Genomic DNA, 20,207 nt, shown 5'->3' with positions numbered 1-20,207 from the left:
CCTCTACCCTATCAAGACTCAACCATCGAGCTGATTCTCTATCCCATTTGGCCACCATTTCACCCGCAGCCTGTACGTCTACTCCATACTCGACAGCAATTTCGCACTGGGCCTGGGTACCTCCGAGCCGATCATCGCTTCGATAGTGCGTCGAAATTCGCCCATTACGCGTACAGCTTCCGACTGCCGGGAATGATGGCGTATCGAACGCTGTCCGTCGTTCTTCTCTCCTTAGCCCTTGGTCTTCTGGCCACGTCTACTGCAAGCGCAAAGGGCGACTACGACCAGTGCTACTTCGATGCTGGTTATGTCGGTCCACCTGACCTTCTCCCTTGCTTACCGGCGAATGAAACAAAAAATGGCTACAGTTGGTGCTGCCTGGCGGGCGACTTCTGTGTCAATCAAGCCTGTTGGGATCGACCATCTGGCGTGACTTATCAGTATGGCTGCAATGACCCGACCTACAAAGACGAGAGCTGCCCGCTCAAAGGTGATTTAGATCGAGGTATGTTCCAGGCTCACAATCCCATTAGGCTCCATGGGAGGGTTGAAACTAAACAATATTGCAGCCAAATCTCCGTGGGTAGGCCTCGTTCTATGCGACACCAAAAATGAAGGCCTACTGAAATACTGGGCGTGCAACCATCCAGATACCTGCGGCGAAAACTGTCCGACTGAACCCGAGCGACCACAAGTGACTCAGTCTATTTGGCCGTGGGAACCCCAGTCCTTACCACCCAACAAAGACTGCAAAGATCTAGGAAGGCGAGTTTTAGCAATGTATGCCCCCGATCCACTTGGCTCGACCGGTGGTGTTCCAACAGTGTACACGGGCATAGCAGACAAACCGAGTCCAACGATGCCGCCAATGCAAAACAGCGATACAACGACGTCTTTGGCTTCCTCATCCATACGTCCCTCTGTTTCCGATACTACATCTCCCGCCATCGACGCCACATCACCCACAGCTGCCACCACTGCATCCATGGACTCCGAGACAAGAAGCTCAACCCTAGGCACCGGGGCTATTGCTGGCATTGCCGTCTCCTCCGCCTTTATCATAGGATCAGCTTTGTTCATCGCCTTCATGCTGCTACGACGCCGTCGCTCCCGACATGATCCAGTGCTCAACACCCATGAGACTGAGAATGAGACTTATGACCACGAACAGCCTGGTCCTGCAGAATTGCCCGACGAGAAACACAACCTCATAAATCCCCACACCCCGTCCACAGTCTCGGACTCAGGACAACGCCGGCCAGTCTCAGATATGACTCTGAGCATGATTTCTCTCAGTCCGCTCAGTACACCGAGAACTCCGGGCTCGCCGTATTACTGCCACGGCGTCGGTCAAGCACCGTCTGAGTTGGCGGATCAGCCGAGGGCTATACACGAGATGCCGGCAATCAATGAACGGGTCGAGATGCCTTGATAAATAGGATCGTGGTACCAATATACCCAAGTCGCGATAAGGGGGAAAGCTTTGATATCGCTTGCAGGCTTTAGGACTCGGATACATGCACATGTTTAGAGAAGACTTCACAATAACGGTCTGATATGGTTGTTCCTCTGCGCGCCCCTTTGCTCAATCACCTTTGGGCTATTGGCTCATCATTGGATACAAATGCTACGTTTCTGCCAATAAGTGCTCGACAAGCTCATCTCACGAGAAGGAGGCGCTGTGCATTACTGCGACGAAGACCACACCAAGGTGATGACGTTACACGGAATCCACCCTCCCCTGTATTCAAGGGGGGTATGATTTGGAGCAGGATTGAAAACCTCGATAACATTGACGTTCACTAATACCAAAGTACATTTTTCTTGAATACATGTTGCGTCAAACGCCATCTTATTAGGCGATTGACCGGTAGGTCCTTATACAGTCCTCGGCGTCCTTTCCATCGTTCTTACACTCGGGCTTGCAGAAATCATGCCAGTCGTAGCCATACTGTCCCCAACAAATGGGAGCACCCCAAAACTTGGCGGGATTCAGCATGCGACACTGCGGATAGACACAGATCAGCAGCCATTCCTGCCTCCCACGAGGGGTTTGGAGGGGATGGGAAGAGATTCATACCGTAAGCGCACCCGCCCACGGGCCGCTCTCACCCACCAGACTTATGGTGACTTGGTCTTTGGGGAGGGATTCGTTTTTCATCCAAATACAGGCCTCTTTGGATCGGATAGTGTGGAACGACCATGACTGGCAGATACAGTGGAAGAAGTCTGCGTTGACGGAGACGATCCAGGTGCTTGTAGAAAATAAGCATCGATATTCGTGAGCTATGTGGATGAGATTGAAGGCTTACTTGAGGAGAAGTAGAGAGAGAATCTGGAGCTTCATTGTTGCTTAGAGACGTCTGTATCAGTGAAAGCTCTGGTGTGCTCGTGGTCTAAGGTATTGAATGAGTTCCACTTAGTGACAGAATGAAGAATCAATTTGGGCAATGGGCAGGAGTCACATTTTTATACTAATGTCACGCTGGCCTTACTTGAAATGATAAACACCGTTGTGGCTGCAATCTCGCCATCACGGTTCCAGCCATCCATTTGACGAACCTAGGAGCATAGCACCAGCATGCCAGTCAACTCTCCTTCATGGACCACCTCTATGAACATATCTCGGTTCAACTACCAGGTGGGCACTACCGCCAGCACATTGCTCGACTACATTTCCGCACTCGTGACTCTCAAAACCCTCTTCTAGATTTCGTCGATTGAAAGGCACCCACGTACCTAAGGTACCCAGGCCCTTGACTCCTTAGACGGCTTCAAGGCCGGCCGTGCGGGTGTGGGGAAAGTGGTTCCGGCCCCGCAGTGCCGACCGCAATTAAGGCAAGCACGGCAAGGTAATCTGGAGAGTGGGCCATTGATTGGAACAGTGGCTGAAGGCTTTCACGAAGCTGCTCGAATCACGAGAGATCTGGGACTGCTTTCACCTAGTGAAAAGGGATTGATTTGCCATATATCAATCTATAACATGGGATACGCAGCTCTTGAACGTTTTCTGGGCATAGCAGTGTCGACATTTACTGACCTTGCCCCTCGTTACGCAATCTTGGTCATACATTGCCCACCTAGATCTAAGCACATACTCGCTCACGAAACTCAGCACGACCTTGAGTCTCATTTCACTATTTCAATATGCGACCGATCTCTGCAGTGCATTCCCACATCGTGGACATGTTACAGGACATACATTATATAGCTTCAGCTGCTTTCCTTGTCTTGAGCCCTGCCAGGGGCGTGCTAGAAAGAAGAAAGGCAGGCCAGAGGAAGTACACTCTTAGATCGCCTGTGAAGCCGTAGGTCGGGTGATCGGCCAGGTACCTTTCAGTGAAAGTTGGACTCTATGGCCTGGGTGGGCAGGTAGGTCTGCCCATATCTCCGCTAACCGTGCCTTTGCGGGGCAGTTTTTCAAGTCACGTTTATAGCAGTGGGCTATGCGGGAACAGTACCTTAGTCGCTGTGCACTTGCTGGGTACAGACTTTGGACAGAGAAGTCCTGCTCTGCGGCGATTTCAATCTCACTCACCCACGCTGGAGCGGTATCCGATGTGTAAGTCCCAATGCAAAGGCAAGACAGTTGTGCGACGGCGCCGAGGCGGCGGGAATGAGGTGCATGCTCAAGCCCGGAACCATCACGTACACTCGGGGGACCCGGCCGCTGTCCCCAATACACCCAGTTGCACAATCGACTTGGTTTTCGCAGGGAGAGCGCTCATTCCTCGAGTGATCAGCTGCGATGTGGTTTAGGTCCGAGGTTTCGAGTCCGACCACCACGTGCTACGAACGGTGATCAATTCGCAGCTACACCGAGAAGACGGCACCCGCAAGTTCTAAAAAGACGTCCCAAGCAGAAAGTTTCGTCAAGATGCTAGAGAGAGGCTCGGCGCTCTCGGCTTGCCGCCTCTCCATTCGCCCGCAGCCCTCGAGGAGTTTATCGACGCCGTCACGGAAGCTATGCAGGCGAGCATCACGAAATTCGTTGCGATCCTTACGCCGCCAAGTATCAACGGTCCTGTCCGCAAGTTCGAGGAAAGTATCCACGCCAGCCTCAAACTTGAAGAAGCAACTCGGCGCAACGGCAACCTACAAAACAACGACGACAAGCTCTACAGCAAATGGCAATTTCTTCAGCGACAAACGGACAAACTCGTCAAGCAAATCTCGAAAATGTCTTACCGCGATTTCATTGAATCCAGCACGAAGGTCATGGCAGGAACCTACGGCTTGGCTCGAGTGGGCGCGCGTTGGGACTTGGCACAACCACGAGCTCACATGCCTGACCTCAAGGACCCAGTGACCCACGAAGTCTGCAGCACCCCCCAAGACAAGGTCCGTTGTCTCACCAATTCGATCTGGCCCAAGACCAGCACCGGACCAACAGCACCGGCACAAAACTGTCCACCACTCGATCCCGCTCGAATGCAATATGCCTCTCCACAGCAACTCGAACGAGGAGAGATTTATGAGCTGATCTCCGGTATCCCTAGCGGCAAGGCCGAAGGATCGGACGGGATTGCTGGTGAGGCTCTCAAGATGCTGCATGTTTCAAGAGATGAGAAAGAAACCGAAAGTGAGAGGGAAAGCATCATCGCCCCGATTCTTGAACACATCATCAACGCCTGTTTTCTCTTATCGCATCATCCAGCGCAGTTCAAAAGATCTAGGACTGTCATAGTCGAAAAGGCGGACAAGCCAACGTACGGCACACCGAAGAGCTGGCGTCCACTCGCCTTGTTATCTTGCATGGGCAAGGTTGTAGAGAAGGCCATGTCGAATCGCTTGACGATACTGTCCCTTCAGCACAGCCTTGTCTCTTATAATCAGTTCGGATTCGCACGACGGTCTACGACAAAGGCGCTCGAGTTGATTCTGAATCGCGTCTACCGATGCTGGAACGCCAGCCCGCGCATGTTTGCAACGCTCATGACCATTGACATGACTGGCGCGTTCGATCATGTCGATCGCGAGGTTCTCCTGAAGATCTTGGTTCGGAAAGGTGTCCCTGACTGGATGGTTCTGTACATCTCTTCATTTCTCTCTGATCGACGCGTTGCCCTGTCTATTCCAGGATACACATCAGAGGAGTTCTGGGTCAACATTGGCATTCCCCAAGGCAGTCCTCTTTCGCCTGTTCTCTTCGCCTTATTCTCCTCTCTTATACTGGACGAACTCAATAAGATCTGGCCGTCGAGTCCATTCTTCCAAGCCATGTCGTACGTTGACGACACTTGCATGGTGGTCACCTCACACTCCTACGAGGAAAACTGCAAGATCTTGACAACGGCCTTTACCGACCTGATTGCCGCTACCGCGCCTTATGGTATTTCCTTTGGCCCTTCCAAGACACATATCATGCATTTTCAGAACCCGCACAGGGAGACTCAGTGGACCAACTCGAGAACTGCCAACGAACCTGAGCCACCTAGAATCATACCATTGGCAGATCTACCAGACGTTGGTGTGGAAGGGGCAAAGAAGGAGGAGGTGATCAAGCTTCTTGGGGTTTACTTGGACCAATCTTTGACATGGGCCACGCACGTAAAGAACGTGAGTACATCCTGACAAGCTCAATGCAGCTGAGCATGTCACTGACAATGTAGGAGACAGATTACCGAGAAGATGGAAGCCAAGATGCGCACCATCTATCGTATTTCTGGCTCGACATGGGGGCCCTCTCTCCCCAGCATCAGACGCCTGTACATCACAAGTGTCCGCCCGATCGCCGCATACGCCGCTCCCGTGTGGTTCCTTTATCGAGACAACGAACGGAGGGTTCGCTGGCAGATCAGCGCCAATTTGGTCATGAAGCTTGACAAGGCACAGGCGGCGTGTCTCCGACAGGTCGCCGGCGCTTACCAGACCACAGCGACCCCGGTCGTCCACCAGGAGCTTGATGTCCCGCCGCTTTCTCTGTTCCTTGAGAAGCTCGGCCAGAAACATCGCACTCGCAATCTTGACACCCGGGAATACGCTTGTCTCAACACCGTGTGGGCAACTGATAATATGCCGAAGACCCTTAGCGCAGCGAACAACACAGCACACCCATACCGCATCCTCTACGATGTCACAGCCGCTTCTATTAATTCCGCGGCTCGGAAGCAACTTATCGAAATCAACAAAGAGCGAACTGGGAAAGAAGACCGGTATGGTGATCCGCTAGTCAAGTTAAACTGGCGGTCCTTTCTTGACCGACAGCAAGTGCGGAGCAAAGTCATCAACGACAAGCTCCAGGAGGCATGCACGCGGTACTGGCAGAATTACATTGACGATCGCGAAGACCGAAGGAAGGATCAGACCAACCCAAGCTTCCGCATCGCCAACCACCGTCCTTTTCCCTCTCGGAAGAATGGGGCCCAGCCAGCTTGAAATACTATGCCAAGCTCACGCGTGCCGAGAGCACCATGCTGTTCCACTGTAGAACTGGTGTCGTGGGACTCAAGTCCTACCTCTTCTCCATCCATGTTCGTTGCATTCCCTTCTCCTTTGCTGGTCTCTACCCTCGACTGACCCTTGTGTCTCCGCCAGGTTCGCGACATCGTCGACAACCTCTGCCCGTGCAAGCAGGGAAAACACACCGTTGAGCATGTCTTTATCCCTTGTCCTGACTTGTTAGCTGAGCGGACACGGCTCTATGACCAAGTCGGTCACCATGATTTGGAGAAGTTGCTCACGTGTGATTCCAAGGCCGCTGCCGCGTGGGCCATCCGCTACCTATCCATTGAACAATTTGGCTGGACTGGGAGACAAACACCCGACAAGATCTTCCAAAAGGGAGATGGAGCGTGATGGGGTGCCTAGTGCCTCTGCATCGGAGACTGGGACGGGGGAGACCGGGGAGGACAGCCTTTGGCGGAACTGCAGGTCATTGCTGGTATGCTTGGTACTTGGGCACTACAATGCATTCGTCCATCCATCGTGATGGGTGCCAGCTAGCCTAGGTAGATAGTGATAAAATACATACATTATCACCTACCCTTTGGGGTCCAGCCCGCCTCATTGGGGGCCATCTTCGCCTTCACGGGCAAGTTGGTCTATCAGGGTGAATATCGTGTATTACTGCGTAACAAACTTCAAAACTAACTACAGCCGGCCGCAGCCGTCATCGAGTAAGTCATTGCATCGCCACTAGGAAACGCCTGTTTCCGTTGCTTACTTGGGACTGGACTGACGCGACAAGCCACGCTGACACAGCTCAAACCATCACTGTATGCCACCAAACCATTCCACTCATTACCTGCCGCAGCAAGAAGCTGACCAGTCTCTAGAACGACGTAACACATTAATTGCCTTCCGAACAGCCGAAAACCACCCCCTATTTTCTGCCCTATTTAACAACTCCAGAATATCCCTTTTAGTCTTTCCCAGTTTACTCCTACGCTGCGATTTCAGGGTATTGATAATACTCTGGAGTCGATCAGGCATTTCGAGACCATGTTGCATAAGTTGGGCGCCAATGATGGCGATACGTACGTACATTTTCACTGAGAAGGTTATCGAATGTTGACTCATATCTGTTCCGCACCAGCCATGTCGACATGCCTGTTTCGGATCTTCAAGTCGACAGTGTCCAATCCGTATTCCTTAAGACGATCTTGCCACAGTTCGGGGTCCTCCAGTACGATGCTTGTGGGATCGAACTTCTGGGTACGTGTTCTGGTGAAGTGAAAACGGGCTTGCATCCTCTAACTATTCTCAGTAGCCATTGAGGAAGCCCCAGGGGTCGACAATGTCTGGGCGTCTCGACATTTCGACAGTGTGTGTTTGAGGTAGGAATATAATTGACGCGCTGTGTCCTCGTGTTTTCTGCTTTCAGTCAAGGACCAGGTGCACGGCCTCAAGGTTAACTAGCGGGGGATGCATCGCATGCTATGCGAGGCAGTGCACTATGTTCTGATGCAAATAGGCAGGATGATTTGAACACTTGATCGTGAGCTGATCATCTTAGAGCAGGTAGACGATTCGACAGCGACAACGACAGACGGCGAGGGAAGGTGTGTTACACACATACATGAGCGCGTGCCATGGCAAGTTGGTTACTGACTTAGTCCAGCAGCGTTTTTCGACTTCGACAAAGGAAAAGAGGTAACGAATGTGTGTGTGTGTGCGAGTTGAAGTTGAAGGTGTGTAAGTATGTCGTCAAAGCCATCCAGACCCCCTTTGAACATTACTTGTGCTGTCCTCATCAGGCCAGACATCAGTGGTGAGGTTGGGACTGCGACCCGGCAGCTTTGATGATAGCCCGTAGCTAACACCGCCATGGCTTGCAGAGGGCGGCGTCATCTTGACGACGGCGACGAGGGCATCACCGATGCCACCATTGTGAGCTGCTGTCACCTGGAGTACGTTTATTCCTACCAGAAAGTTCTATTCTACATGTAGGTAGAGAAAGCTAACATCTTCTCATAGGGGGCCGCAAACTCAGCCAAGTGGGCGGTATGTCAACATCTGGATGCGTGGAGTCACAGCAGCAGAAACCGCTAACAGACAACAAGCAGGCTCACAAGGTGGTGGCGTCGCGCGCCCCAACATCGCCGTCGATTGATGTAAGTGCCCTGTACATTCATCTCAATTCATATTGAGTCCTGGAATTGGATCTCTGATACTCGTTCATGGATCAAATGCTAATGTCCACTCCACATCCAGCCGTGGTTGAAGGAGGGAAAGTTCAAAAGGTGGAAAATCAGAAAAAACTAGTCTATCGAGACAGTGGGAGTATCCACTGATACTGTGTATTAATACTGTATAAACGATATCGAGAATCGCCCGAGCAGCACGCAAAGGCGGAACATTAAAACAAATAAAATTGGGCGATACTCCGTCCTTAAAAAAAAGATGCTGTTTCAGTCGTCTCTGATTCGTGATGTACTATAACTACGCCGCTTTTCCAGGCCTCTTTGACATATGAAATGGTGAGTCTGCTTTTCCTTTCCATACCGTCCCTACATCCGTCCTTTATCATCAGCCACCTTTGCTGTGCCACCTCGTGGGTCTGGAAACCCCTTGGTCCGCGCTAGTTAGTTCAGTTCAGCCACATCACGTACCGGAGAAAGCTGCAGATGCGGACACCTTGATCAACCTGCTCACTCAGTCCTATATCTACTTAGCCTGCCTGCACATCAAAGACGTCTATCAAGACCGAATTGCCTTCAACCTCTTTCCTTCTCAATTCCGCACAGTCACTCTCAGTCACTCACTCACTCGCACACACTCGCTCGATCACACGATGGCTTCATTTGCCAATTCACGTGTTTGCGACGCGCAAGGCGGCTTGACTTTCTTCAAATTTCCGAATGAGTTGCGCAACCTGATTTACAAACACTATCTTCAGCTCGACGAAGGCTACAAGCTGAACCCGCACACCAACAAGCTGCGAACTAGCAACGACGAACCTATCGCTCTCGACTTGATGTACACCTGCAAGCGCGCTGCCTTGGAGATGCAAGGGTTTCCCCTCCAGCATAACACCATCACTTTCTCTGCATTTCACCCCCGATCAAGGACTGATGGCATCAATGTTGGACGATTCTGTCATATGATGGATATGATGAACGAGGAACTAGTGGCTCAATTTCAGCAACTTCCCCCAAGATACTTCCACAGCCAGGTGGTGAAGGAAGTCGCAGCCGCTTATCCGGCCTTTATTCCCGTTCTAGACGTGATGAAGACGGACCATGGTGATCTCGGAAATTTTCGAATTTCTTACGGTGAAACTCCATCGTCCTGTCGCGACTTCATTCGATTTACGCTCAACACAATCTCATCTCACAAATCACTGTTCAGCGACTACGATATAATCATCAACGAAGTGCACTATAACGACGAATATTATGGCGACGAAAGCCCAATCGAACAGCCAACTGTTCCACCAGACCGACTCTTCGAGTTTGCCCCTGACCCATGGGCAATTCCATCTCAGAATGATCTCGATCATTTCAGTTACCTCCTTGATCCCGAGACTTGTAGACTCTCTTGTGTCTCGGACGACTTATACCAGGATGAGGAGACTTCCGTCGATCCGCAGCGGTTCCGCTACTCAGCTGTTGCAGCTGCCGTTAGGTTTCTGGATTCGATCTCCCCGATACTTCGCGGCTGGATTCGCAACATCAGCCTCATGGAAGATCAAATGTCTGTCTGCAATCCTCAATGCCACGGATTGGGGATGATTCGGTTCTGCCAAGAAAACCCGAATCTACGCATTGAACGTCACGTCAAATTATGGGATACTGTATTTCAGAAGAACCTCCTCCACTTGAAACCTGAGGAGGCGAGACAACCTCCCCGAAAAGTGCTGACGGATGAAATCTCTTACCTCATAGCTGTCTGGGTGGTGGAAGCCTTGGCGCTGCCGTCATCTGGCATGCCTCCAGATGCCTTCAAACTCAGATTTGATGGAGATTCTGAGGGAGATCGAAGCTGTGAACAAATCTTTCAGGACGTCCTGCTGCGTGACGCTGCTTGGCGGGCAGGAATGGATGAGTGCTTCAAACGAGGCTTTCTTCCACAGCTATCTTGGCGGGAGAAGAGACAGACCCCTTGGGGTGGAATCATGGATGCCGTAGGACATACCCCTGACCCAGACTATGCTCGTCAACACAGTCCTGAAAATCGATGTTATATCTTCGAGAGCTTTCCACAGACGATAGAAAACCTTGCCAAAGGTAGCTCTCTCGTGGCTTGCAGTTTTCATCCAGGTACTGTCTGGGATATTGAGACCCTGATTAAGAAGCGGCGGTCATGGTCTCTGACCAAATGGAGATATAGTTGGTATCGGGGCAAGCAGTGTTATGTGAGAGGTCGTCTCGAACCTGAAAACTCCTTCCCGTAGAGGCGCGTCTGCTCTGATGGGCGGTCACAATCACAAACGAATTAACAACGTCGAAAGTCTCACACGAAGTTGGATCCGGAAGTTCAAGCATAGAGGCAATCGAAAGAAGAAGATGGTTGTGACGACTTGATTAGGTAAATATGAGAAGTGTTCCCACACACGTGGGGTCTAAGAGCAGTTGAGAAGTAGACTTCTAGGTCTGATTAGAGATCAGGCCTCGTTCAATCAAATACGCATAGACTTGTGGTTATTCCTCTAGAGATTCTCCCAGAAGATCCACATCGATCGCATCAAGTTTGGCACCTTGGTCAATGAGCATTCGAACCGTACCAGCGCTCCCGTGAACCAAAGCGATCGACAAAGGTCCCTGCCCTCCATCGTTCAAGGCAGACACGTCACTTCCGTGTTGTAAAAGGGCCCGAATCGTTTCTTCAAACTGTTCTCCGTAGGCTGCAACATGCAAGGGCGTTTGCATCATCCTGTCTAGCCCCTCCACATCCCCACCGAGCCGAACAAGTTCATCCACAATAAACTTTCCTGCTCCCAAATGGGCGGCGAGATGAAGCGCCGAGTATCCTTTCGGGTAGACATTCCAGCGCTCTTCAACAGCCTCAAGCTCGTCGTAGCTTGATTCCTCGTTAAACGCCCAGGCTTCGGCTGCTTGCAAATAGGAATCGATTGAAGCGGCTTTGGAAGAGAATTGTAAGAAAGCCACAGAAATGCTTTCCACGTCAACATCAGCCATCCATAGGCTCAAGTTTCGTGCGGCAAACGATAGCAGTGGGTGGTCTTTGAAGCGGCGTTTGAGTGCTGTAGATGATCCGCAAGCGCCGGCTTTGAACTCTTGTTTCGACAAATATCGCAGGAGTATATTGACAATCGTGTCCGTTGGGCAGTGTGTCGCACGTCTTTCATCGAGATGCTCTGCTAGAAGAGGAGACTTGATGTCCCAGACTTGTGTTGGCTCATTGACAAAGACAAAGTCTGAGCAGATACTGGCAAGATCCGCCGTCGTTGCTGCCAAGGCACCTGCAAGTGACTGGTCGCTCATACGCAATGGATTCAAGATAGCCTCGCCATTCAGATGGTGTCTAGTCTTCTTGGCCGCAATTAGAAGATAGAGAATCGTCATGATCAGGTCCCCGTGTGCAGACTGAGTGATGCTGGCCGCGGCGAGCTCGCAAAACGTGGCGGCCCTCTGCAAAGCATTCGCCTGGGAGAGTTCCTGCGAAACGGTCTCCGAAACGCCGAAACCCGTTGGAAATGCTGAATGGTATAAGTTTTGAGTGTATATGGGCATGAAACTTGATAGCGTTGATCATCAGCGAATGCCAGAAAGGTTGTGGTCATGAATTTGTGCGTGCACTTACCGGTGGTCGAATAGCCCGGCCCATCGCGTCAAATCTTGTGCCAGCGCAGATTCGGATAGCACTCCAGCCTGTACGTCGAGGTTGCTTTGAAAGGGCTGCTGGAGGTATTGAATCAGATCCTCCTGACTTGCCCGTACCTCTAGGCTCGCTCCTCCAAACCGTCGAAGGACCTCCTCAAAGGGCTTTGAGCGGCTCAATAGAACAACATGGGCGGACGATTCTTTGTCCGAGAGGCGAAGCTTGGCCACAAAGTCGTGAAACGCTGCCGGATTTGGATCGTCCAGACCGTCCAAGACGATGTAAATCTTTTCAAAATATGATTCGAGTTCGGCCCAGATTACCTGAAAGTTATCTAACCACCACGTCCACACGGTGACTGGTGCAGAGATGAGCCGTTTGAGGGTCTCGGACGACTCGGGTAGTTGGGAAACAATCTGCCTAGCAATGGAACAGATTGCAGCCCCAAAGTCTGCCAATGAGTAATAAAGTCCTGTGTTTTCAAATTGTACACAAGCCACGGCGGACTTTATGCTGGAATCGAGCTGGGTTGCTGAAAGGTGTTCGACTAAGAGGGAACTGTGAAAAATGAACCCTCAGGGCCTTTTGAGGCAAGAATCTAAGCGCCATACCTTATGCAACTCTTTCCTGTCGATGCTGGAGCGCAATTAGCGACGGAAGAGCAGCGCAGAATGCGCAAATTCATCAACTTAATGAAATGGAGCTGTGCGTACCATCACCATGAACCCAGAGAAACTGCGTGCTCTGAGACTTGGCCCAATGCTGTACTTGGGTGTTCCGTAAAAACCATCCACCAATGGTCCTTACACGTCGACAAGCTGTTTCCTGCAACTTCCTTGACGAGCGATCACCTGGGCTGAGTCTCTCCAGGAGGAGGCGTCTTTGGCGGGTGATATCCATTCTGGGTGGCCCCAGGAGACAATTCCAATACTGTATCGTAACGATGCCAGACATGGGCACCAGTATGAGTTTTTGTAGTTTGACTATTTAAAGATAGAATGAACCAGGCCTGCATGCGGAAATATCAATTACCGGTCATCCATCTGCGCAATACGTGAATATGTACATGCTCTAGGTAAGGATACGATATACGCTAAGATGTTGCTGCCTACCCTAAGCTACGCAAATCGGCATGCACTACTAGCCTGGACGCGGGCCAATTCAGAATTGTGAGATTTCCGCCTAGTGGTTTTCATTGTCCGCGTCACATCGACGTTCATCTGACATAGCCTTCCAGAATTGGCTTCTCATAAATCAACCTTTCTGGTCATTTGTTGTATGACTGGCAACCATTCCACCGAATAACTACGTTGTAGACGGTTACGGATATCCATCACAAGAGATAACGGTCAAAGTCGAATGCCGATTCGGCTTGGCCTGCGGCGAGACCAGCCGCCTTGAGCGCGTTCCAATTCACATCATTGATTCCCACTTCATAGTCCCACCCGTGATGGGGGTCAGGGTTAGGCAAGATCTGCCAGTAGAACCAAGGAATCCCGGCAGCGTCGATGCTCTCAGCCCAAGTACGAATGTTGGAATCTCTGGTTCCTGTACCAATGGGACTGCCGCCGTTGCAGTTGTGGTTCGGGGCATTCGTGTAACAAGCGCCCCATTCTTGCATGATGAGCTTCTTCCCGGCATTCTTGGCTTTGGTGACGTAGGGTTGAAGCTTTGACGTAGTGAAATCGTCAACTCCATAGGCGTGGATGGCAAGGACGTCCAGAGCGCTGCAGCTGAAGTAAGGGTCTAGCAGAGAGTTGTCGACATAAGCACCACCTCCGGTAGTGACCAGAATATCGGTACTCCCGTTGAGGCCTTGCTTAATTGCCTGCGCCATCGTGCACTGCCATGACGCTAGGGCTGATGGGTTCCCCTAAAGGCGTCGTCAGTCTAGTCATATCGCCCGTCGGCGGAATTTTGTCTTACCTGTGGATGCATAGCTTCGTTTTGCGCCTCAAAGGCAAAGATGTACTCGGAGCTTTGGGCCCAGGTCTTGCCATTCTTCGGGTTCACATGTCCAAGAACATGCGCAATGCGCGTCTTGAAGGACCCCATCGCTTCGTTGTTAGTGTAGAAGTCGCCAGTGCCGTACCATTTGCCGTAAAAGTCAGAGTTTGCTTCGAGAGCGTTGTAGCTGTGGATGGAAACGAGCAGTTTGATGCCGTAGTCGTGGGCGTGAACCATGAAGTTGTCGAGGCGGTTGAGCACAGTGTCGTCCCACGCATCGGGACCGTCACCCTGGAGGCTGTTGAAGTTGTCCAAAGTTGTGCCCTTTTCGCTTCCCGATTGGCCTGTGACAAAGAATGAGTCAGTATGGACATCTTTCTAGTTAGGCTAGGGTTTTCTTACCGTCAAGCCATACTCGTAGGACTTTGACGCCAGCGCTCTGAAGGCCTTGGAAAAGTGTGGTCTGTTGCTGGGTGTTTAGGCCAGCAGCATAGTAAAGATTCGAGGCGGAGAATGACTTGGCTGCAAAGCAAGTGGCGGAGAGGGACAAATGGAACAAAGCCGGTATGACTGTGGAAAGCTTCATTTCAAGTTTCGGACCCAGTTGAAAAGGTTGAGCTAAAACTTAGGGTTGAGTTGTTAGCTTGAGATGGAAGAAAGTTTTGACCTCGACGCCTTTTAAAGTTCCAGGTATGTCGGCCATGAGTTCGCCAAGGAGCAGGAGGTGGATGCGGTTGATAGGAGTTCGCGCTTAGTTCATCATTTGTTCGAGCTACTACCTCGGTTTCATTGTCTACTGAGTCCGGAGTCCAGTCAGCTCGCGTGACACGGGCGTATATCGGAAGTATCAAGGCCCGCTTGTCTTTGACATCTGGATACACCATGTCTCGTTCAATGAGGGGCTCACTGCAGGCTTCTACTAAGGGGCTAGGATCTGCGCAGTACCAGCTGGATAGGCAACCATGTAAACACCTTCCCAACTCTTCCTGCGGTATTGTATACTTCCGAACATGATGCGCTAGCCACAACTTCTGGGCTTTGTTAGAAATTATAGAGAGTTACATGCCGTACGGGACGCATCTACAGCTGGTTCGTCGCTTATCCTAGCGAGGGTTTGCAACTCGTATAGGGTTGTCTATTTGATGCAACCATCTATTCTCATTACGTCTTTCATCGCTTAGCTGTGTTTTGTCTGTATGCCTTGTTGGGGCTCCCTGTTCAGCAATTTTACCAATGTACTTGGGCTGCAGCGATCTTGGACCACTTCTTCGGTGAGTCGGGGTTCTTGTACAGCCGAAGTGCTTCAAGCTTAATGTGTCAGGGCAATCTACAATGAATTGTATGTCTCTTTTTTTGAGTAAGGCTCGTCAGGCAGTAGGGTTGGCTGTGAGAAATACCTTATCTCTCCATCACTTCACCTATGTTAACTGCTTCGGAACTGGTAGGCCTTAATATCGTCCGTCCCTCTGTCTTCAAATGGCATCCATGCCTAGACAGACTGTTGCCGGAGAGACCTTGGGTCTGGTGACCTCTAGGGGTGGCTAGCCACAGAGATAGCCACATCTGAATCTGTGTAACGACTACTCAAGCAGAGAATGAAGCAAAAGAGATTCCGACAGATTTAACGATGTAAGTAAACGATGAATTCAATGTAGATCAGTGATTGAATTGTTTTGAAAGAGAGGGTTGCAATGGTTTAGTCTAAAACATGCATTCGTCTTGCACATCTTTAGTCCGCAACTGGGTTCTTTCCGCCAGTTTACCTTGAGCATCCCCGTTATATTGGTGTCTCTCCCAAGCTGGTATCTCCATACTAAATAAGTCACTTCCTACTAAGATAATTTGAAGTCTGATGTAGCTTTTAGATCATTATTCAAACTGAGGAAGGCGGCAAAGTTGGATTTTTGACGAAGGCCCATTTGGGAAACCTCACCCTGAACCGTTCTGCTGTAACTTCAACGGCCCAACTTTTACATAGATCAAGGCCGCACTATGCACGATGAACGGACCTGATATATACCTTCACACTCTACTCATAAATCACCGCCTCATGAGGTTTGAAAGCAGTGATTTCGGTGCCCTTCGGCATCCTTGACCGCTAGGTGTGCACCCGTCACGCAGCTGATTATGACCAAATCGACAGTAATTCGGCTGCGTACAGGTCCTCACCGCCGGAAAGAATTCGGGATACACAGGCTATATGTCAGAACGACAAACACTGGACCCCGCCTTTCCTTGCTGTATCGGTTGTGCATGTGTAACCAAGAGCAATGAGGTTGATACATTGAGACCGATGAAGATTTCTCCGATATAACCCAAATCTAAATCCCTTCTTTCGTAGCGTTCCTAATTATTCATGTGATTATGCGAATCTCACACACCTGGTTGTGCCCCTGATTCGAAATGTTCCGCCCGTGGCCTACTCAGCCCCAACCAGATTACAACTGGATTCGATTCAATCATGCAACTGGCACCAGACCTGGTGTCAACTTCAACAACTTCGGGCCCTACCCGCGCGGCCCTGCCACTCCAGCCTTTGCGAATCCAGGACCCCGTCTCTTCGACTTTTCGCAACTCTTCAACATCACCAATAACAACTACGGTCCTCCACCCCTGCGTCCCAACCAGCCAGGCCGGATCCGCAACCGAGTCACAGTCCTCCTCCCCGATGGCACGCGGGTTCTGCTCGAGCGCGACCTACTCCACGAACACCTCCCCCGAACTCGAAACTTCATGCAGCAGGGTCTCTTCCCCGTCCCTGAGTTTCTCCGAGGCTACGATGATGGCTTCATGGGAACCCTGATGGATCCCCAAAATTTCGATCAAGCCTTCGCCCGTGGTGCGACGTTCATTTTCAGACATCTCGAGGGCCTGAGCCAGGCATTCGCGCCGCCGTACGGGGCCGCGAGCGCGGGTATGGGCGTGGACACTGGCAGTCGTGGTGGTGCCGCCTTTGACCTGTTCGCCCGGCCGCGCTACCTCCTCGCAAACGCCCGCGATCGATTCATGACGGTACGGGAGATATTCTGGCACCTCTTCATACTGTGCTGTGTGCTAGACCAGGATCGCGCCTTTGGCTGCTCCGATTTGCTGGCGAGACCTATTGCAGAGTTCCTCCTCGACTTTTTGCCGTGCGTGGAGGCATTTCTGCCTCCGACGGCGATGCAGATTCTGTTTGTGGGATACGCTCGCATTTTTCGCGAATCGATATTCGAGATGGAGTTGTTGAGGCAGTTGTGGGAGTCGATGGATGTCATGGGCCAGACACACATTAGGGGAATGATGGGACCGCAGTTGGCGGCGAATGGGATGGGAAATAATGTGCACAGAGTTTGGACTGCTCTCAGACATCTGGGTCTGGTCTGAATTTCACTTCCGATGTTCTTTCTTTGTCAGATAACTTGCTTCTCTTCGCTCTTTCCATAGTTTCTTGACCAACTCTGGTGGATGACCATCTCATCTCGATTCATTTGCCTTCTGATCTTGTACCAGCCCAAGAAGCTGCTTTTCCTCCTGTTCTGAATAACAATCCCACAAAATAAGCATGCTAAGCGATTTCGGTTCCAATACCCAAGCTACTCCCTATTAAGTTATCCAAGAAAGTGAAATCCAAGTTATCCAGCGCCCAACTTTCCTCAGATGGGCACTGTACCAGATCCTGCAGTTCCTTGTCTCCAGGAAGTGGAACCACGGTGTCTTGTCTTTCGCTTGAGCATGAGCCCTCAGCTCGAGAACAACGATCGTCGAGAGGTTGCAAATTCGATCCGATTGGTATTGATCTCCCATCCTGTCGTTTCTCAATCCTGATGACCCAAAAATGCGGAAGACAGATGTTCAGGACAGTATCTTGATCCGTCAGCTTCACCCGGTACCCGAGATCGTCATCCAAGAATGTTTCTGACGAAAATGCGACCTTGTATCTCACTCCCAATACCATGTCGTCCTGGATGCGCAATAGATGTCTGAGGAGTGTAGCCACTCTCGTTGCAATCTCATCGTTGTACTGGTCCACAAGTTTCTGCATCATGACCAGAGCCTGCTCCACCATGCCCCGATCGCTGAGACGTTGATGTGCCGAGAAGTAAAAACTCCTCTTGTCAGTTGTATCTTGAGGGGCGTCGCAAATGTGCGCTAGAGACAATGCGGTACATGATAGAAATGCTATCAGATCAACACCTCGGCAATAGAATCGCGCTGGTCTAGTCGCGCGAAAGGACAAGAATCTGGAAAGGATCTCCCGACTTGCCGTCACGGCTGTCGCTTTGTCGTGCTCCGATATTGGGCGCAGAATGTTGGGGAAGTGGAGCTGAAGAAGGAGATGATAGTACATGAAGTGATCGTTGAACCGTAACGTTTCCCGAATCTTTTCTAGATGGCCCTTCTCCGAGGCGAGGTTCGGAGCAACCCACCACTGCGCTGGCATCACGGTTGAGGCTTCTTGTAGTAATTTGTCAATATTCTGAGCCTTTCCGTGATCATATACTTCCGACGGGTCGCGTTGTAACAAGCGTCCGCAAGCGACAGTGCAGAGGCGAAGAAACCGATCTAGTGGAAGACATTCTTCTAGGGTATCTGGGCGAGCGTAGACGTCCTCAAATGCGCTTTGTGGCAAGCCCAACATGAGGGAGAGGTAGCGATCGAATTGTACGAGGCGGAACCAGAAATCATTCGGTTCGATGATTGAGCCGACGAGGGAGCGTGGCTTGATGCCCCGACTGAGGCCGAGCATCTGCGCAATTGCGACTCCCCGGCGTGCGGCGAGCCACGAAACACGCAAATTGCCGGCGTAGTTCTCGTAGAGGCCCTCCAGCATGATGCATTCAAGGCCTTCCAGAGAATCAACTAGCTCGTCCTTGCATGTGACCAAGTCGTGGGCCGTCTTTACCGCTCGGGACATCATGCTGTGCCAGCTGGTGCTGAGCTTCTCTAGGTGGTGAGCCGCGGAGAATGGCATACCCTGGAGGAACGAGGCTAAGATCAGTAGACTTCTCGCGATGAGTACCGGATGTGACCCGGTGGGCGGTAGTTGTAGTAAAGCCGCGGAGACCGGAAGACGGAATGGGTTTGGGCTTGTTCTAGTGCATATGACCGCTCGAATGATTTGCGAAGTTTCCAAGGGGATTGCCAAGATGATGGCCATGTCTTCTGGACTTGGCCATGCAGCGAGTAGTTGCTTGGAGATGGTATCGTCTGCGTTTGTGTACGATGCAGCGAGAGTTGGAGGTGTGAGTCGCTCGACTGTGGAGCGCATAGGCGAGGTGCTCCTTCGAGAGTGTGGCTCCTGGACGATCAGCTTCAGTTTTGTGCGATTTGCATCTCCCAGCACATACCACCGTTGTTGCAGCTGGAGCGTCATGATTTGGAGGATCCGAGTGATTGGGTTGAGAGATTGCGGGTGAGAGAGCGACGGGCGAAGCCGATCGCGTAGGCGCTGTTCTCTCATCCCAGATCCGGCCCTGAGATCCAGCTGAAGAGACGGGTCGATTTTGAATGCCATGCTCGCTCTGGGTCCCTGATTTTATCAATTGTCTCACCAGCGCCTCGACTTGGCCAAGTCTGTCCACGATATGCTTGTTGCTGCCAGGAGGAGGAGGCGCATCAGCGACATCTTGACTGACACAATCACTCCCGCGGCGCTTACAGCCATCACAAATGTTCTGTGTAGAGGGCGAAAATGTACAACGGGCTTTGCGTCGCTTGCATTCCCAACAGCTCTGTGTTCCCTTGCGCAGCTTCCGCCGTTTCGGCGCCGGAGCGGAGTCAGCAACTGGAGGCTCCTCGGCCGGGATTCTTTCGGTTGCCGCTATCATGATGCTTGATTCGACACACTCAGCATATATCCTGGGGTCATTGGTGGTCAAGTGTGACTCGTCAGGAAGTCTCACAAGCGTATCTTTGTTCGACCGCCGCTTTGGCGGAAGAGTATAGCGGCGATCAGCTGACAAGGAGGGAACATTGTCCATTAGTAATCCCCCGCCATTCTCCGCCGCCGCTCCGGTGAATCGGGATGAGAGTGGGGCTAGTGGACTATCGGA

General features: G+C 51.3%; 7 protein-coding genes across 7 annotated transcripts; 3 read left to right on the top strand and 4 right to left on the bottom strand.

Annotated features, from left to right (window-relative positions):
* Positions 1 to 195: 195 nt before the first annotated feature.
* On the top strand, positions 196 to 1,432 carry BDZ83DRAFT_580381 (uncharacterized protein; the record flags this gene model as incomplete). Its single annotated transcript, XM_060505347.1, has 2 exons — positions 196 to 505; positions 570 to 1,432. 2 exons carry the CDS (start codon positions 196 to 198, stop codon positions 1,430 to 1,432), a joined length of 1,173 nt encoding a protein of 390 aa, XP_060363690.1.
* A 335-nt stretch (positions 1,433 to 1,767) lies between these two features.
* On the bottom strand, positions 1,768 to 2,432 carry BDZ83DRAFT_625661 (uncharacterized protein). The gene is made up of 3 exons (XM_060508506.1): positions 2,313 to 2,432; positions 2,081 to 2,255; positions 1,768 to 2,005 (listed from the first exon to the last, which is right to left on the bottom strand). Exons 1-3 carry the CDS (start codon positions 2,345 to 2,347, stop codon positions 1,856 to 1,858), a joined length of 360 nt encoding a protein of 119 aa, XP_060363689.1. The 5' UTR covers positions 2,348 to 2,432; the 3' UTR covers positions 1,768 to 1,855.
* A 6,803-nt stretch (positions 2,433 to 9,235) lies between these two features.
* On the top strand, positions 9,236 to 10,837 carry BDZ83DRAFT_652854 (uncharacterized protein; the record flags this gene model as incomplete). Its single annotated transcript, XM_060510564.1, has 1 exon — positions 9,236 to 10,837. The coding sequence occupies one exon, from the start codon at positions 9,236 to 9,238 to the stop codon at positions 10,835 to 10,837; it is 1,602 nt and encodes a 533-aa protein (XP_060363688.1).
* BDZ83DRAFT_385311 (uncharacterized protein) lies at positions 10,788 to 13,368 on the bottom strand. Its single transcript, XM_060502737.1, has 4 exons — positions 12,939 to 13,368; positions 12,837 to 12,861; positions 12,208 to 12,783; positions 10,788 to 12,141 (listed from the first exon to the last, which is right to left on the bottom strand). The coding sequence occupies exons 1-4, from the start codon at positions 13,177 to 13,179 to the stop codon at positions 11,085 to 11,087; spliced, it is 1,899 nt and encodes a 632-aa protein (XP_060363687.1). The 5' UTR covers positions 13,180 to 13,368; the 3' UTR covers positions 10,788 to 11,084.
* BDZ83DRAFT_741903 (beta-1,3-mannanase) lies at positions 13,230 to 14,896 on the bottom strand. Its single transcript, XM_060513096.1, has 3 exons — positions 14,575 to 14,896; positions 14,152 to 14,516; positions 13,230 to 14,098 (listed from the first exon to the last, which is right to left on the bottom strand). Exons 1-3 carry the CDS (start codon positions 14,756 to 14,758, stop codon positions 13,559 to 13,561), a joined length of 1,089 nt encoding a protein of 362 aa, XP_060363686.1. The 5' UTR covers positions 14,759 to 14,896; the 3' UTR covers positions 13,230 to 13,558.
* Positions 14,897 to 16,575: 1,679 nt separating this feature from the next.
* On the top strand, positions 16,576 to 17,538 carry BDZ83DRAFT_580312 (uncharacterized protein; the record flags this gene model as incomplete). Its single annotated transcript, XM_060505337.1, has 1 exon — positions 16,576 to 17,538. One exon carries the CDS (start codon positions 16,576 to 16,578, stop codon positions 17,536 to 17,538), a length of 963 nt encoding a protein of 320 aa, XP_060363685.1.
* Positions 17,443 to 20,072, bottom strand: BDZ83DRAFT_625649 (uncharacterized protein). The gene is made up of 2 exons (XM_060508505.1): positions 19,503 to 20,072; positions 17,443 to 19,450 (listed from the first exon to the last, which is right to left on the bottom strand). The coding sequence occupies exons 1-2, from the start codon at positions 19,980 to 19,982 to the stop codon at positions 17,720 to 17,722; spliced, it is 2,211 nt and encodes a 736-aa protein (XP_060363684.1). The 5' UTR covers positions 19,983 to 20,072; the 3' UTR covers positions 17,443 to 17,719.
* Between the last annotated feature and the right edge of the window lie 135 nt (positions 20,073 to 20,207).

Source organism: Colletotrichum acutatum (genome assembly GCF_030867785.1).
Source record: "Colletotrichum acutatum strain CBS 112980 chromosome Unknown BDZ83scaffold_62, whole genome shotgun sequence".
NCBI lineage: Eukaryota > Fungi > Ascomycota > Sordariomycetes > Glomerellales > Glomerellaceae > Colletotrichum > Colletotrichum acutatum.
Note: the sequence above shows the minus strand (reverse complement) of the source record. Positions and strands in the feature narration are given on the sequence as shown.